The sequence below is a fragment of the Capsella rubella genome, unplaced genomic scaffold (genome assembly GCF_000375325.1).
Source record: "Capsella rubella cultivar Monte Gargano unplaced genomic scaffold, Caprub1_0 scaffold_1, whole genome shotgun sequence".
Taxonomy (NCBI): Eukaryota; Viridiplantae; Streptophyta; class Magnoliopsida; order Brassicales; family Brassicaceae; genus Capsella; species Capsella rubella.
Genome location: NW_006238923.1, coordinates 4606722 through 4623450, shown reverse-complemented (window position 1 = coordinate 4623450; position 16729 = coordinate 4606722). Strand labels below are relative to the sequence as shown.

General features: G+C 37.2%; 3 protein-coding genes and 1 non-coding gene across 4 annotated transcripts; 2 read left to right on the top strand and 2 right to left on the bottom strand.

Annotated features, from left to right (window-relative positions):
• Positions 1-1513: 1513 nt before the first annotated feature.
• TRNAI-AAU lies at positions 1514-1587 on the top strand. Its single transcript has one exon. It is a non-coding gene; the product is annotated as a tRNA-Ile (tRNA).
• Positions 1588-1650: 63 nt separating this feature from the next.
• LOC17900781 (piriformospora indica-insensitive protein 2) lies at positions 1651-3625 on the bottom strand. The gene is made up of 2 exons (XM_006307550.2): positions 3365-3625; positions 1651-2851 (listed from the first exon to the last, which is right to left on the bottom strand). Exons 1-2 carry the CDS (start codon positions 3578-3580, stop codon positions 1796-1798), a joined length of 1272 nt encoding a protein of 423 aa, XP_006307612.1. The 5' UTR covers positions 3581-3625; the 3' UTR covers positions 1651-1795.
• Positions 3626-3956: 331 nt separating this feature from the next.
• LOC17897641 (protein CROWDED NUCLEI 2) lies at positions 3957-9015 on the bottom strand. The gene is made up of 8 exons (XM_006306073.2): positions 8601-9015; positions 8078-8287; positions 7615-7868; positions 7260-7530; positions 7091-7174; positions 5028-6943; positions 4637-4811; positions 3957-4509 (listed from the first exon to the last, which is right to left on the bottom strand). Exons 1-8 carry the CDS (start codon positions 8925-8927, stop codon positions 4198-4200), a joined length of 3549 nt encoding a protein of 1182 aa, XP_006306135.2. The 5' UTR covers positions 8928-9015; the 3' UTR covers positions 3957-4197.
• Positions 9016-10890: 1875 nt separating this feature from the next.
• Positions 10891-15843, top strand: LOC17899421 (probable phospholipid-transporting ATPase 11). The gene is made up of 11 exons (XM_006303077.2): positions 10891-11471; positions 11559-12008; positions 12094-12992; positions 13071-13181; positions 13268-13544; positions 13652-13740; positions 13836-13944; positions 14029-14244; positions 14331-14555; positions 14651-14842; positions 14936-15843. Exons 1-11 carry the CDS (start codon positions 11076-11078, stop codon positions 15584-15586), a joined length of 3615 nt encoding a protein of 1204 aa, XP_006303139.1. The 5' UTR covers positions 10891-11075; the 3' UTR covers positions 15587-15843.
• Positions 15844-16729: the final 886 nt, after the last annotated feature.

Here is a 16729-nt window from a genome sequence, read left to right as displayed (position 1 = left end):
GCTTCATAATTAAAGCATCAGAACTGAATCATTAACTCATCGTAGCATCCTTAAGTATATTTAGATGAAAAAAGAGAGTCATGATAACAAAATGAAAATTTTAATTGAACAGCATATATTCATATATGTACTAAAGAAGATGGAGAAGGAACTCCAATAATTAAAGAGGCAAGTACGTTGACTGGTCAAAATGGAGAGACATAGGTAAGGCAGACCACGTGCGGCGGTCCTACCATCGTCGCCGTCGTGACCATCATCACCACCGGTCTCTTCTCTCTTGTCTCTTTCACTTCTTCTCGGGCTACGAATTTTGTGTTTTGCCCTAATAAATAAAGTTTGTAATAATTGAACCACTCACCACCTTTTCAAACCTTATGGTTTCCTTTTGTACTTGTGTATTTTCTGGAACTTATCTCCTTTTGTACTTCTTCTTACTCAAATGTCTTTTTTTTCTTCTTGGCCTAACATTCCTTCTTAATTGTCTTTAAGCCGTTCTCCATTGGTTTAGGGTGGGCAAACCAAAGTTAACACCATTTTTTTTTCCTTCCTTGATTAAATTTGTGATGGAAATGACAAATGAAATAGGACAAGATAGATTTTAAAAAAAAACAAAGATCATGTTTGAGATATCTTCCGAATTCAACTAAAGGTGGAAACCGAAACCTTTTTTTTGTTGTTTTAATAATGTATTACTATAATATGTAATAGCTAGCTGATACTTCAATTTTTTTTTAAATGGGTTTACTATTTTCTCAGGTGTAATTTTGAACACTTCTTTCCGACCTTGCTACATCCACAAACAAAGGTTTCTAACTTTTTACTAGATAAAACACACAAACAGAGATTTCTAACTGGTCTAACCAACAAGTATCGCCAAGTGGACTGATCCGATCCATACAGTTCGTCTTATTTCCAACTAGGAATTTCAAACACCACGAAGTCGATCCAAATGGTTGGGTTTAAACAAGTTCGGTGTACTGAAAAATGAACAAGAGATGGCCTACGATGTCTCAAACAACAAATCAACTATTTGATTTTTTTTATTTTATTTATATTCGGTGTTCTGCGACTTTTTTTCTTTGTTGACATTATCTCTGTGGAAGAAAAGAAACATTCAGACACTATTCGTCCCATTGAACCAACTAGTTATTAAATTTCCATATTTAGTTGTGTTCCTTTGTTTGGTTTTTGTTTTTGTCCACAAATCTAGAACATTTTGGGCTTCTTTCCAGGTGCCTTCACATTATGTGTTCTTCTTTCCCATAACACTGCATATGATTATCTTATCTCACGATTATTTTTATAATGTATATGTTATGATCGTCTCTTTATGAGACATGGCGATAGCAATTATTTGTGACTAGTCTAAATCTATATGTTGGCATCTTGCTCGTACTTTACTCCGTAGCACTGTATTAAATAGTTTCCTACAAAAAAAGTTTGTTTTTTCTTGTTTTGAGCTTCATAGTTTCATTATCGTCTTTTCACGAAAAACATACGAATTCATCAATATGGCCCATTAGCTCAGTTGGTTAGAGCGTCGTGCTAATAACGCGAAGGTCGCAGGTTCGAAACCTGCATGGGCCATTTTTTCATTTTTTATTGATTTAACACCTCAATTTCGGCCCATTAAGACTTTTGGCTGTTTCAAATTGTCATCATATTCATTTATGGGCCATGTAGTACAATAATAGAAATTTTCGACGAGATTAAATATTCTTACATATATACCAAAATGAAAAATAAAATAGATAGCTTGGTGATGATCACTTCAACTCCTCTCCACTTCCTTAGTCTAAGTGCATGGCTTCACCCCAAGAGGAAGCACATGTCTATGAGATTGTGAGCTCACCATCTCCAATGGTTGGCAAAGGTTTGGATTCCTTGAAGCTTTGAATCTTCTTCCCATCTTCTCATAGAAATTGTTAGAGAATCTAAGCTCACCTGTTAAGTTGTTTCCATTGATGTATAAAGCACCAAGACAAGGCAAAGCCTCAAGCTTCTTAGACGGAACATAACCGGTTAGATTGTTGTTGTTCAGACCAAGAAACCTCAAGTTTTTCATGTTGGTTAGAGCAGTGGGAATCTCACCTCTCAAACCCATTTTGGATAAATCCAAAACCACCAAATTGTTCATCTTTTCCCACTTTACTCCCATTAGATCCTCTTCACCCATTGGATTGTCTGATAGCACCAAATCTGTAAGAGATTGAATGTTTTCAATGTTATCGGACAGCCCACCAGAGATTCTGTTCTTCCTCAGATCCAAAAGTGTCAGGTTCTTCAAAAAACCAATTTCTTGAGGTAACTTCCCTTGTAAGAGGTTATTGCTTAGGTCAAGCTTGAGCAATGAAACCAAATCTCCAACAGATGAAGGCAATGTCCCTGATAAAGAGTTGCGGCTCAAATCCAAGATCAAGAGGTCTTGTAACCCATTGAAACAGTTTGGTATCATTCCCCCGAATGAGTTTCCTGAGAAAACAAGCCGCTTGAGACTCTTCAAGTTGCAGATACTCGCCGGTAGTTCTCCATTGAACCTATTTTCAAGAACCACTAAAGACTTCAGCTGTGTGAGATTGCCAATTGTATCAGGAAGCTTCCCTATGAGACCGGGATTGGATCTAAACTCGAGTGATTCTAAGTTGGATGCGAAGTTTAACCAGCCCTTATTAGCTATCACCATGGGAGAGATAAAGCAGTTGAAGAAGGAGAGAGATCTTAAGTGCTTGAGCTCAAATAACGCTGGCCTTATCTGAAGACTTGAGGAGCAAGCAAGAGAGTTTTCATAAACAGGCCCTAAACTCATATCTGTGACGTACCACAAGTCATTGTAGATGTCACATGAAACACCCTGAAACCAAAACAAAAACGTATTTTTATTTTGTTCTTTGTAAAATTTGGATTTTCGAAAGAGCACTTAGCTGCAAAATATAGGAATGATTGGTGGGCCAATGAGCATATAATTGTAACAACCATTGAAACATTTAAAGAAACCCTCAAAAAGAGATGTTATATGAAAATAGGATCCACTTTGTTGCTTTGAAGCTTTAAACTTCACTATCCGATTATGGAAAACTTTCAAAGGGGACAAAGCATTTTCAAGAATAATTTGCGACAGCTAGAAAACAAAAAAATCTTTACACATCATTTCACAAGCTTTTCTTGAAGTTAAGTTTGATTGATTCAACAACATGTAAAGGCTCAAAAGTTTCTACATCATCATCATCATCATCATCATCATAAGCTCAAGCTCTTTACTATCTTCAAGAGTCTATGACAATTAAGGACTTGACCTCAAACAAAATATGACAGTAGAGAGAAACTAAAAAGAGGGTTTAAAGAAAGAGAGTATTGTAAGAAAAACCTGAATTGGAGTCCAACCACAAGGATCAGGATAGAGAGCAGATCCGTTCCAAGAATGACCAACAAATCCTTGAATCGCAGAGTACAAGGCTTCTCGTTCTCTTTTGTCCATTGGAGCTTCTTCAGAATCAGTTACTTCAGGTAAAGATTCATCTCCGGCACACCTGAATAGCAGAGATAGTAAGAGAACAGAGTAAAAAAACGTTTGCCACAACATTGCTCACACAGAGAACAAGAACAGGTGAAACAGAGCGTGTGATGTATTTTGTCCTCTTTCTATTTGGGTTTTGGGTTGGCTCTTGCTACTATTTATTGAAGGGAGAGCGAGAGGTCGTTGGGAATCAATAGCTTTTCTCATTACAATTCAAATGGTTAAAAAAAGTAAAAGAAGAGAATTTGGTTACATGTTCCTCTTTTGTCACATAAAGTAAAGGGTTTCATTTGTTCCCATAACCATACATACATGCACATATGGAACTTTCAATACGTATACTAACATATATCTCTATGTAATAGAGCATGCAGAGAAGCACACATATCAAAGCGTTATTAAATTTAATGTTGACAAAGATTTTTCTTTTTTAATGTTCTGCTTTTCTGAAATTAATCCTTTGACATTTATTTTGTAATCAATAATATCCTTCCGGATTCTGGCTTTTATGTTCTGTCAATTCAAAGTACATCCATTAAAAACACACGCCTCTGTTTATAATTCTCTAACTTCACCCGTTTACCCCTATCAAAAGGGTTTTTTCTTTGGATCCAAGAAGCTATAAATGGTTTTACAAAATAAATGTTGAAAGTAACATCTCCTAGATCATCCACGTCAGATGGTTATGTTGTGAGAAAAGTCCAAAGCTTCTTACTTATGGATCCTTCACCGGGTCTTGGTGATTCATCATCATCACCATCATCATCACCATCATCATCATCATCATCATCATCATCACCATCACCATCACCTTGGACTTCAGCTTCTTCATCTCCATCCTCATGTTCCTCATTCATATCATCTTCATTTACTGTATTCTGCTTCTGGTCATCTTCAACAGAGGGGCTCGTCGTGATATTAGCTATTGGTTCTGCATTTGCCACCGAAACACCCCCATTGTTATCAGCAGTAACAAGATTTGCAATTGTTTCAACCTGCCAAAGAAATAACCATATTGTTAAGCATGTATGCTTGTTTTTTCTTGTGCTAAATTTTTATCAGCAAGGTTTTAATCATCCAGAGCGCACGTTGTAAACTCTAAAAAAGGGAAGTTTTTCTTACCATTACGACTCTCTCAACCCCAACTTCTGAAGTTTCTAATCTTCTGGCTCGAAGTGATTCCATCACTGATTCAGAAGTTTCTTCCACATTTTCCTTTGATGGCACAGAAGGAGAAATGTCTGCATCATCTTCACCACCAGCTGCATTATCTTCAACATCTGCTGGAACTTGGTCACTGTTCACTCATAAGATTTTAGGCAATCAATTAACAGAACTAAAACACAACAATGATAGGAAACTTGAATAATTACGGCTATACTACACTTAAATTATAATAGTGAAACTAAACTAATGCAAGGGACCTTTATTCTCTATCTCAACATATCCTAAGCAATCATGTGAAGCCATATTAAAGCCTTAAAACTCAATGTCACAATGTTAGGAAACTTACGTCTTGTTCCGCCTCAGATTGTATCGTCTTTGGCCAGGGGTCTGTGGTAAGACAGCAACTGTCTGTTGTCTCTTGCGATGTCCACCAGTAGCAGTATCTTCAATATGCTGTCTTTTCCTTCCACCTCCACCTGTTGTCTTCTTGCTAGTAACAGACACACGACCACTCAATTCATCTTTTGATGATTCTTCAGGGCCTGCATGCTTAACCAAACTTTTAGGATTCAAAGCAGGTTTCACTTTCCTAGGTCTGCCACGTCCGCGCCCGCGCCTCGCACTTTGAAGCTCAGACAGCTGAGAACCCTCAGAAGTTTCTTGTACTCTACTGTCTGTATATTCCTCATCCTCCTCCGGAATTGAGCTATTAGATGGACATGGTCGGAGATCAACTGGCAGAGGCTTTTCACCTATTTTTTCCATATTAACTGCCACTGAGGAGGATGGACGCTGGTCAGACTTGTCTGTGTTAATCCCATGTCCAGTTTTTTTACTTGGTGAGAAAAATATTGAAGTGCATTTCTGCAGTATCGACGTGTTGGGCCTCCTAGATCCCCCACTTCCAGAGGCATCTCCGTCCAGAGATTTCTTAATATTACAAGAGTCAGACTCGTCAGAGCTTCCTGGAAGATCACTTAAAACTCCAGTAGGAGGTAGTATAGCTTCTTCTTCATTAGATGGTAGTTGGAGATCAGAGAGTACAAACTCATTCGCCAGCTGCCCACAACTCCCACAGTCCTTGAGCTTTTGAACAAATGCTAGAAAACGAGCTCTTTCACGAGCAAACACTTCCCTACGTTTCTTGAGGTTGATGCTTAGTGTACTAAGTTCACCGATATCATTATGCATCTCTAATTGCTGCTCTTTCAGTTTCTCTTTGTGCTTTGCAATTTCTTCACTTTCCTTTTGGAGGGCACTCCTTTTGGACAACATTTCTTCCATCTCCCTATTCAAAGCCTGCTTCTGGTGATTGATATCACTAAGCTCGATCATTTTTTTGTCCTCAAAAAGAGCCACTCTAGTTTGTAGATCTTTCTCGTCTTGTTCTTTTCTTCTCTGAAGTTCAATTTCAAGATTCCTTCTCGTCATTTCAAGATCTTCAATCACCTTAGATTGCTCAAGTTTGGCTTTTTCGTGTAATGCTGAGCGTTCATGTTCCATACTGGCTTCGAATGATTCTCTCTGCAGTCTGATATCATCCAGTTCCTGCATTATTTGTACCCTCAAAGCACTCTCTTCTTTCTCCAATCTTTCTCCTTCCAACAGTTGAAACCTCTCAAACTTTGCTTTTTCTTCAGACATTTGTAGTCGCTCTTTATTGTATTCTGCTTGCTTCTCATCCAATATTTCCCACTCCTTTTCAAATCTCTCTTTCTCCTGTTTCAGATTGTCAACTTCCTTAGAAAGAAACTCCTCGTGGAGTCTAGATTTCTCTATCTGGGACTTGAGTTCAGACTGCAATCTCATGAATTCGTCCCTCTCTTCTTTCTTGATTTCAAGACTTTTGAATTCTTCCTGGATTAATTCCTCCTTTTTCATCATCTCAGATCGGATTTTTTCAAGTTCTTGCTGTAGGTCTTCGAGACTTTCTCTATCAGAAAGCAGCTGTTGCTTTTCCAAACTTACCTTTTTCTCCTCAGCTTGTAAGATCTTTTCTTTTTCTTTAATAGTTTTTGATTTTGCTTCAAGTTCCATTTCCTTTTCATTCACTCGGTCAAACTTCTTATTGATTGCTTGATTCCTTTTCTGCAATTTCTCCTCATTATGGTCAAGTTCAACTCTCTGTCGTTCAAGTTCTTCTATCTTCCTTAGGAGTTCCTTGTCCAAGGATTTTCTTCTTTCTTCACATTCCAGTTCAAATTCCAGCATCTTAGCAGCTAATGCCTCTTTCTGATCATCAATAAGCTTTTGAATTTCTGTCTGTTGAAAGAAACCAAACCAAGTGCTTTAATAATCAGATATCAGAAACAATGAAATCTATTTATATGATAATGATTCTTGATTCAAAGCGATAAGCTTAATAGGTGCATTGTCAAGTATGAAGATTAAATATACTTTTAAACTTACCCCTTCTCTAGCAATGAGCCTCTCTTCAAATGCTTGTAACTCCTTCTCCTTTTCTACTAGCCTGCTCTGGAGTGTGTGAGCTTCCTAGGGTAAACCACCATAAACAAGTCATATAAGGAGAATAATATATAAGTCTAAAGAAGCTATTTTCAAATTGCAATAAACTCACATTCTCTTTTGTAGTCAATTCTTCTAAACGTTTAGTTATGTCCTCTTCGGTTTCCTTACACTTTGACATAGCCAAATCAACTTTTCTATTCCATTCTTCAAGTTCCTTTTCTTTCAGCGTCAGTTTCTTTTCTTTTTCATTAACCTTTTCCTCTTTTTGATTCAGGCTTCTTTTTTGCTCAGGCATGGATTCTTCCTTTTCTTGAAGCTTTTTCTCCCATTCATGAAGGTACTCTCTTTGCTTGTGGAAAATCCCCTCATATGATTCTCGCCTGTGGTGCAATAGCAACAACATACACGTAAGACTAACAAAAAAGATTGAATTTTTCAGACATATAACTAATATCTGTAATTACTCTTTAGCAAATGAAAGCCGCTCTTGTTGCATGACGCTTTCACGAGTCTCCACTTCCTTTAATCTCATTTCCAACTCCGAGCTCTTTCTAGTTGCCTCTGCGAGTTTGCTTTCGGCAGAGTAAATCTTGTTTTCCACGTCTGAAGATCTCCCGTTCACACTAGCAACCAGGGCATTTGCTTCAGCTAATTTAGCTTCAGAAGTGAGCCTTACCTTGCTATTCTCCTCTTGAATGTCACGAAGAGCCTTTTCAAGCTGCAAAAAGAAAAGAAAAAAATTATATATGTAAGAAAATTCAGAACACAAACGTAGGAACACACTACCTAATACAGAAAAATCTAAGGAAGGTCAGCAGAAAAGAGGACACCCATAAATCAATGCATCACATAAGTAGATAAATTCTCATATTACTAAGAACAACACAATGTTAAGATATTTATAATGTCAAAGCTAAAATATGATACCTCTTCCACACATTGCTTTTCCAAACCCAAGGCTTTCCTCAAGTTTTCTTCGCGTTGTTCGACAGTCGTCAATGCATACAGATGTGATGACTGTTCCCTTTTAAGGATTTCTTGAGCTTCTTGGAATGCCTGATTTAGTTGTTCGTGCTTGGAAGCCCACTCTTTGTTCTCCATGAGAAGAAGACCCATATTGTGCTGGTAGCCATATAACTGCACAGGAGAATCAATAAGAAAATATTGAAGTTTGTACTTTCGTATTTATGAAAAAGTTGATAGAATAAAAAAGAGTCAAAACACTCATTTCAACACTCGGACAGCCAAAGGTTATCAATTGCCTCAAAAACCAATGAGAGCAGAATATGAAACCATATCAGCCTAAATTACACATGAGAGCTTCCAACCTAATCACATATCTACCTTATCAGTTTGAATCCAAAATGCAGCTATAGATTAATCAAAGAAATGAAGCTAAACCCGACAACAGAATAAGAAAATGCGACAATAATTTTCATAAAAAGGTTACCTCTTTTTCAAGCGTGGAGACCTTTTCAAGAAGAGCTTCTCTATCTTTCTTCTCCATAGAAGCCTCATCCAATAAACCCACCTCCCTAAACCTTCTCCAATCACCCATATCCGTATCGTCAGCCAGAACACGAGAAACGCCTTCTCCGGTGAGTGTACCAATCGGAGGCGGCGGAAGAGTCGAAATCACTAGGTCATCGCTGAAAGCAACAGCTTTTCCCTTTTTATCAGCGGTCCTAGGGTTAGTAACACCGCCGATTTTGTGGGTCTCGCTTCTCGGCGTCGTCATCGCCGGTGACATCCACGGTTTTCTCTGTGGCGTGAACATAGTTCGAAAGAAGAATCTCTGAATTGAATACAAATTGGAACCCTAATTTCCCAAATTGAAAAATCTCTCCTTTATTTCTCTCTGACAACACAACGGCTTTATCAACTTTAAAACTCCCGATTAAAAAAAATCGAATAGGGTGAAATTGGCAATAGTCGTCGGTAAATGGGTAAAAAGGTAATTACTACCACGAGGAAGACGGATTAATTAAACAGATACGGTTTAGATCCCGGATCGGACACTCTTTGTTATTGGGCTTTTAAAATAGAGTTATGTAAGCAAGAGCTAAAGCCCAATATAATCACTAGCCCGTTAGAGACTTAAAGTTAATAAAAAGTCAATTAAAGAAGATGTCTAATCACTTGACCACTGACGGGTGTGAAAGTGAAATTTTGTTTTTCTTTGTTACAACTTAAAACGAATCTTAAAATTAAAATATCTTCTTAATGGTAGCAAAAAAGCTAAAGTTTAATTTTCTTTTTACAAAACAAGGATTATTCAAAAAACCCTTCTTGTCCCATATGCATCATTACTGTGATGACGATAATGACTATTTATTAAATTACGTAGTATAATAATGAAATGTTCCGTTGCTGCTTACACACATGAGATGATGAGATGGTACGTTTTGAATAGTCGCGCAGCCCTGATAACGAGAGTAGGTGAGAGACGTATTCGCTGTGAGCATGTGTTGTGTCATTGTGTGACTTATAATAATAAGATTATTCACATGAATATATCGTGATCATATGTAATTAATTAACATCGTAATACTAAATATGATGTGTTAACCATGGTCAAGTAAGCAGCACTTTAAACTATGATTACTGATTAGAGATACATGATCTGTTACTTGAGTTAGAATTAAAGTGAGACTATGAAAAAAAAAAGTGAATTCTAGATCTAAAGAACATGAATAGAAATAATACTATATACTTTTTTTTTTATTAGTATCGTATAAATTACCACTAACTAGTCTAAAAACATGCAAAATAACTTAATTTAGAGTTGTCGTCGAGCTAAACAAGTTCGGCGATGGAGCTAGATTACAGATTCTGTAGCCAAACTTTAATATAGTAATATTCATTTTATATTTGAGCATTACCAAACTGGCAAATAAATTATGAGGTGGAAACTAATTATCACATGTGTTTAGCTAAAAAGAGTGTCAGAAGATTATTTTTTATAATCAGGAGATCGAGACAGAGACAGAGAGCCTTCTTGCCTGGCGAGGATCACTGGAGATCAATTATTTTTTGTTTGGTTGATAATTTATAAAAAAAAAAAAATAAGAGGATAAAATAATACTAATACTAAATACTAATCCTTACGTTTAGAATCAATCAAGTCAAAGTTAAAACTTAAAAACATAATTCATTGATTAACTAATTAATCTTATATACAAAGTATACTTCCCCTCTTGACTCTTCTCTTTTCCAAGAAATTTTCAAAACGAAATAATACTAGTAACCATCAACGACTCAAGACTTCTTCGACGGCTCGTTCCCATTCGTTTCTATATACTCCAGAACAATGAAAACAAAACATATAGATCATTGACAATGAGATTTTTTGTTCTTTCTCCATCTCAAGTGTCGATGACTTTTACATTCCCATTCAAAATTTTCTCTTGCTGTTCAAATTATTACACAACCTACTTTTTTCCCAACTATACATTTGTTACAAACCTAATTTCTTGTCGTTGAAATTACATTTTACAATCTCCTTCTTCTCCCTATCTCATTCGAAATTTCCCAAGAAATAAAAAATTACTCAATTTCTTCCGTACCAAGAAAACGTATTAAACAAAAAAAAAAAAAATCAGCGTCAAATAAAAGTAATAATCCGTTGAAACTTGAAAGTCGTCGTTCAAAGTTGGGTTTTAAATAAAATTCATAATAAAAAAATAAAAATAGAAATAAAAAACACTGGTTCCTCTTCCTTTCTGAGTTGCAAACTCAAAATAATATAACACATATGACATAACATATCTCTCTCAAAATTCTTCTTCATTCTATAGTTCCAAAAAACAAAAATCTTCATTCTTTCATTCTTTTTTTTTCTTTTTTTTTCTTTTCCCTCTCTTAAAAGTTTTCCCCATTTGCCAAAACTTAAAACAAAAGTAGTTTGTATTCAGACAGAGCAAAGATGACCAAGTGTCGGGGGAGAAGAAGATTACATCTAAGCAATATATACGCATTCAAAGGTCGTAAATCGAGTTTTCAAGATGACCATTCCAATATTGGAGGACCTGGTTTCTCACGTGTTGTCTACTGTAACGACCCTAATTCTCCGGCCGCTGAACGACGTAACTACGCCGGCAACTATGTCCGGTCTACTAAATATACTCTCGCTTCTTTCATACCCAAATCACTTTTCGAACAGTTCCGCCGCGTCGCTAACTTCTACTTCCTCGTCACCGGGATCTTATCGTTGACTCCTCTCTCTCCTTACGGCGCCGTTAGTGCTCTGTTACCTCTCGGCTTCGTCATCGCCGTCAGTATGGTTAAAGAAGCAATCGAAGATTGGGGTCGTAAAAAACAGGTCTGTTTTATCGAATCTTGAATCGAATTTGTCATTACTAAAGTTAGAATTTTTTAAAATAAAGTATTGTTTTTTATTTTATTTTAGGATATAGAAATGAATAACCGGAAAGTGAAGGTTCACGACGGAAATGGAATATTCCGGCAAGAAGAGTGGAGGAATCTTAAAGTCGGAGATATAGTAAGAGTTGAGAAAGACGAGTTTTTTCCGGCGGATCTTTTGCTTTTATCGTCGAGCTACGAAGATTCGATTTGTTATGTAGAGACGATGAATCTTGACGGAGAAACGAATCTGAAAGTGAAACAGGGCTTAGAAGCGACTTCATCGGCTTTACATGAAGATTCTGATTTCAAAGAGTTAAAAGCTGTTGTGAGATGCGAAGATCCAAATGCAGATCTCTATACGTATGTTGGGACTTTGCATTTGGAGGAACAGAGATTACCATTGTCGATTCAACAGCTTCTTCTTCGAGATTCCAAGCTTAGAAATACAGAGTATATCTATGGAGCTGTTGTCTTCACTGGACATGACACAAAGGTATAAACTTTAAAGATCTGTTTTTTTTACTATATATGCTTTAGAAATTGTGTTAAAAGTGTTGAAATTTGAAAATCTGAAACAGGTGATTCAAAACTCAACTGATCCACCATCGAAGAGAAGCAGAATCGAGAGGAAAATGGACAAAATCATCTACTTGATGTTCGGTGTTGTGTTTTTGATGTCGTTCATAGGCTCTATTGTTTTCGGTATTGAGACAAGAGAAGATAGAGTGAGAAATGGAGGAAGAACAGAGAGATGGTACTTAAGACCAGACGATGCAGATATCTTCTTTGATCCAGACAGAGCCCTAATGGCCGCGTTTTTCCATTTCTTCACGGCGGTTATGCTCTACAGTTACTTCATTCCGATTTCGCTTTATGTCTCTATCGAAATAGTTAAAGTTCTTCAAAGTGTTTTCATCAACAATGACATTCTTATGTACTACGAGGAGAATGATAAACCCGCACACGCTAGGACATCTAATCTCAATGAAGAGCTTGGCATGGTTGATACGATTCTATCTGATAAAACCGGAACCTTGACCTGCAACTCCATGGAGTTTATCAAATGTTCTATAGCGGGAACTGCGTATGGACGCGGTATAACTGAAGTTGAAAGATCTATGGCTATGAGAAGCAATGGTTCGAGTTTGGCTGGTGAAGATTTGGATGTTGTAGTGGACCGATCTGGTCCTAAGATCAAAGGTTTTAATTTTGAGGATGAGAGGGTTATGAAAGGGAATTGGGTTAAGCAGCGAGATGCAGCTGTTTTGCAGAAGTTTTTCAGGTTGTTAGCTGTTTGTCACACGGCTATACCCGAAACAGATGAAGCCACCGGGGCTGTCTCTTACGAAGCTGAGTCTCCTGATGAAGCTGCGTTTGTTGTTGCGGCTAGAGAGTTCGGGTTTGAGTTCTTTAGCAGGACGCAAAACGGAATATCTTTCCGTGAACTGGATCTTGCATCAGGGAAAACAGTTGAAAGGTTCGTTTGTTTCTTATTATCCGACTTCTTTACAATTTCTTGAGGTATAAAAACTAACATTTCCTCTGTTTTCTGCAGGGTATATAGGTTACTAAACGTTCTTGAGTTCAATAGCGCAAGGAAAAGAATGTCGGTTATTGTGCGTGATGAAGATGGGAAACTTCTGTTACTGTCCAAAGGAGCTGACAAGTAAGTTTAACTAGACAATCTTGACAGATTATACATTCTTAGGCTTTTTGTTGAGGTATATTGACTTTTCGGAATCTTGTGTGCAGTGTAATGTTTGAAAGACTTGCCAAGAACGGGCGTAACTTCGAAGAGAAAACCAGAGAACATGTTAACGAATATGCAGATGCAGGGCTAAGGACACTGATACTTGCATACCGCGAGGTTGATGAGAATGAGTATATAGAATTCAGCAAGAACTTCAATGAAGCTAAGAACTCGGTGACAGCGGATCGTGAGAGCTTAATCGATGAGATCACAGAACGGATGGAACGCGATTTAATTCTCCTCGGTGCTACTGCTGTTGAGGACAAACTTCAGAATGGGGTATGGCTCTTTTAAAGACTAAAATTCTTAACAGATTTTTAAAATGTTTTGGATCTGGATTTAGATCGAGTAGGGAGTATAACAGGTTTAACTTGATTGTGGTTTAGGTTCCGGATTGTATCGACAAGCTAGCTCAAGCAGGAATAAAGATATGGGTTCTAACCGGAGACAAAATGGAGACTGCAATCAATATCGGGTAAAAAACTTTTGTTTTTGTTCTTATGTCATCTATACATTGTTCTTAGTGGGTTTATTTCATAGTTTCTGACATATTTTTGGGAACCTCTGCAGATTTGCTTGTAGTTTACTAAGACAAGAGATGAAACAGATCATCATAAATCTTGAGACACCACATATAAAAGCATTGGAGAAGGCTGGAGAGAAAGATGCGATTGAACAGGTAACATTCTTTTTAATGTAACTCAAAACAATAATACATTTTCACAGATGAGATTTATATAGATGGACCGACTGATGTTTATAGGCATCGAGAGAAAGTGTGGTGAAGCAAATGGAAGAAGGGAAAGCTCTACTCACAGCATCAAGCAGCGCGAGTTCTCATGAGGCCTTTGCGTTGATCATTGACGGGAAGTCCCTAACGTACGCCCTTGAAGATGATTTCAAGAAAATGTTTCTTGATTTAGCCACTGGATGTGCCTCTGTCATTTGCTGCAGATCATCGCCTAAACAAAAAGCATTGGTAATGTCTTTTTCCCTCGGAAATGGGTTTTTACTTTCTCTAGTACTGCGGTTTCAGGATTTATAAATAGAAGATTTTGTTTTCAGGTCACGCGGCTGGTCAAATCTGGAACCGGGAAGACAACATTAGCTATTGGAGATGGAGCAAATGATGTCGGAATGCTTCAAGAAGCGGATATCGGTGTTGGAATCAGCGGTGTTGAGGGAATGCAAGCGGTTATGTCTAGCGATATAGCCATTGCTCAATTCCGTTACTTAGAGCGTCTCTTGCTTGTCCATGGTCACTGGTGTTACAGCAGAATCTCATCAATGGTATAAACTTTTCTCTCAGAAACATTCTCCAACTGAACTCTAATTAACCATTCATCTCATTTACTCTAACTCGGTTCTGTTTTTCGCTCTTGCAGATATGTTACTTCTTCTACAAGAATATCACTTTTGGTGTCACCGTTTTCTTATACGAAGCCTACACATCCTTCTCTGCTCAACCCGCATATAACGACTGGTTTTTATCGCTTTTCAACGTCTTCTTCTCTTCGCTTCCCGTCATTGCTCTCGGAGTTTTCGATCAAGACGTCTCAGCTCGCTATTCTTACAAGGTATCCAAACATTACCCTCCGTAAACCCTATACATAAAATCCAAGATTCCTCTGAATCGCTGAGTGAAGTTCGTTTTTTCTGTTTATTTGCAGTTCCCGTTGCTATACCAAGAAGGAGTTCAAAATCTTCTTTTCAGCTGGAAGAGAATCATCGGATGGATGTTCAACGGAGTCTTCACAGCCCTAGCCATTTTCTTCCTCTGCAAGGAATCTCTAAAACACCAAATCTATAACCCTAATGGCAAAACTGCCGGACGAGAAATCCTTGGCGGGACAATGTACACTTGCGTAGTCTGGGTCGTCAATCTCCAAATGGCTTTAGCCATAAGCTACTTCACTTGGGTCCAACATATTGTGATATGGGGCTCAGTTGCTTTCTGGTACATCTTCCTCATGATCTATGGAGCCATCGCTCCTAGCTTCTCCACAGATGCTTACAAAGTCTTTATCGAAGCCCTAGCTCCAGCTCCATCTTACTGGCTCACCACTCTCTTCGTGATGTTCTTCGCTTTGATCCCTTACTTCGTCTTCAAGTCAGTTCAGATGAGATTCTTCCCGGGATACCATCAAATGATTCAGTGGATCCGGTACGAGGGTCATTCTAATGATCCCGAGTTTGTGGAAATGGTTAGACAGAGATCGATTCGGCCCACGACTGTTGGTTTCACGGCGAGAAGAGCCGCTAGTGTACGGCGGTCCGGTAGATTTCATGATCAGCTCAACAAGAACTTCATCGCTTTCTGAAGAGAAGTGAAATAGAAGTGTCTCGGTGTTTGTGCATATGTACCTGTATATAAAGATATCATAGATATGGGGGAAGAGCCAGGGTTCTTTTTTTTTATCTGTTGTTGTAATTGCTTGCCTGAAAAGGCATCTAAAAGGGTTCGCTTAGCTTCACTCCTATATTTGTATGTAGCAATTTTATTCCTTCATGTAGATTATTGTTTGTTATACAAATTGTATTTATAATTGATAAATTATAAACTTTTTTGGAAGATGAATATCCTATATTTTTCTTTATATATAACACGTTTTTTTTTTAACAGGGATTTAGAAAAATAGCAAATGTAGAAGAACATAAATAGAGATAGCTTAGCAAAAACGCTCTCGCTTTTGTATATTTACTCTGTTTCTGATGAAATTAACATTTTCTTAATTTTAAAAAGTCACATAGGTATAGAGACAACATAAATTAAGGATTAATCCTTTAGAAAAATGAGATCCGTTTATATTGTTGTTTCAATATATTTGTTGGGATAGAAGGATTGATATAATATAATTTGTTACTAGGCATTATTAAAGAGCGCAAGGAAAATCTGGAAGTCGGTTAGTTATACGATTTGGGTAGAGGGATGAGTCATCATTTTGTTTCATATCATGAGAATTACCGAAGAGCTCAAGGTCTCAGAGAGTGAAGTGCAGAAAGAAGCTGATAAGATGAAATTGTGAAAGATAGAGTGAAAAATAACATTTCTATCGATTTTACATATTCTTTCATCAAATTTAAAGTTTGATAAAGCGAATTCAATTTGTAAAATAAAAAAAGAATTTGGTTAAAAAAAATAAAAAAATAAGCAATATTTAAGCAAAACATAAACACTTGTTTGTAGATACAAATTATAGATTTCCACAAACACTTTTCCGCATAGCTTAATAGCATCCTTCTGCACTTCAATGTTTTTAAAACATTAATTAAGGTGCTCACCAATCAATTTGATCATCATGTTTCCCTATATTTCGCATTGATACTTGATAGAACGAGGACATGTTATTTTGTTGCTGCTTTCAAATACGGTGAGACAATATTGGTCCTGATTGGTTATCTATGATTTGTATCTACAAACAAGTGTTTATGTTTTGCTCATATATTGATGATGTTTTGCTTAT

What these genes read in the sequence shown, in the direction of transcription:
- LOC17900781 (XM_006307550.2), bottom strand. Translation starts at nt 3,580, where the DNA reads ATGTTGTGGCAAACGTTTTTTTACTCTGTTCTCTTACTATCTCTGCTA. An exon ending in GTGGTTGGACTCCAATTCAG is followed by an intron (nt 2,852 to 3,364) that starts GTTTTTCTTACA and finishes TTTTGGTTTCAG; the next exon opens with GGTGTTTCATGTGACATCTA.
- LOC17897641 (XM_006306073.2), bottom strand. Translation starts at nt 8,927, where the DNA reads ATGTTCACGCCACAGAGAAAACCGTGGATGTCACCGGCGATGACGACG. An exon ending in TCTCCACGCTTGAAAAAGAG is followed by an intron (nt 8,288 to 8,600) that starts GTAACCTTTTTA and finishes TCTCCTGTGCAG; the next exon opens with TTATATGGCTACCAGCACAA. An exon ending in AAAAGCAATGTGTGGAAGAG is followed by an intron (nt 7,869 to 8,077) that starts GTATCATATTTT and finishes TTCTTTTTGCAG; the next exon opens with CTTGAAAAGGCTCTTCGTGA.
- LOC17899421 (XM_006303077.2), top strand. Translation starts at nt 11,076, where the DNA reads ATGACCAAGTGTCGGGGGAGAAGAAGATTACATCTAAGCAATATATAC. An exon ending in CTGTCCAAAGGAGCTGACAA is followed by an intron (nt 13,182 to 13,267) that starts GTAAGTTTAACT and finishes TCTTGTGTGCAG; the next exon opens with TGTAATGTTTGAAAGACTTG. An exon ending in GAGACTGCAATCAATATCGG is followed by an intron (nt 13,741 to 13,835) that starts GTAAAAAACTTT and finishes GAACCTCTGCAG; the next exon opens with ATTTGCTTGTAGTTTACTAA.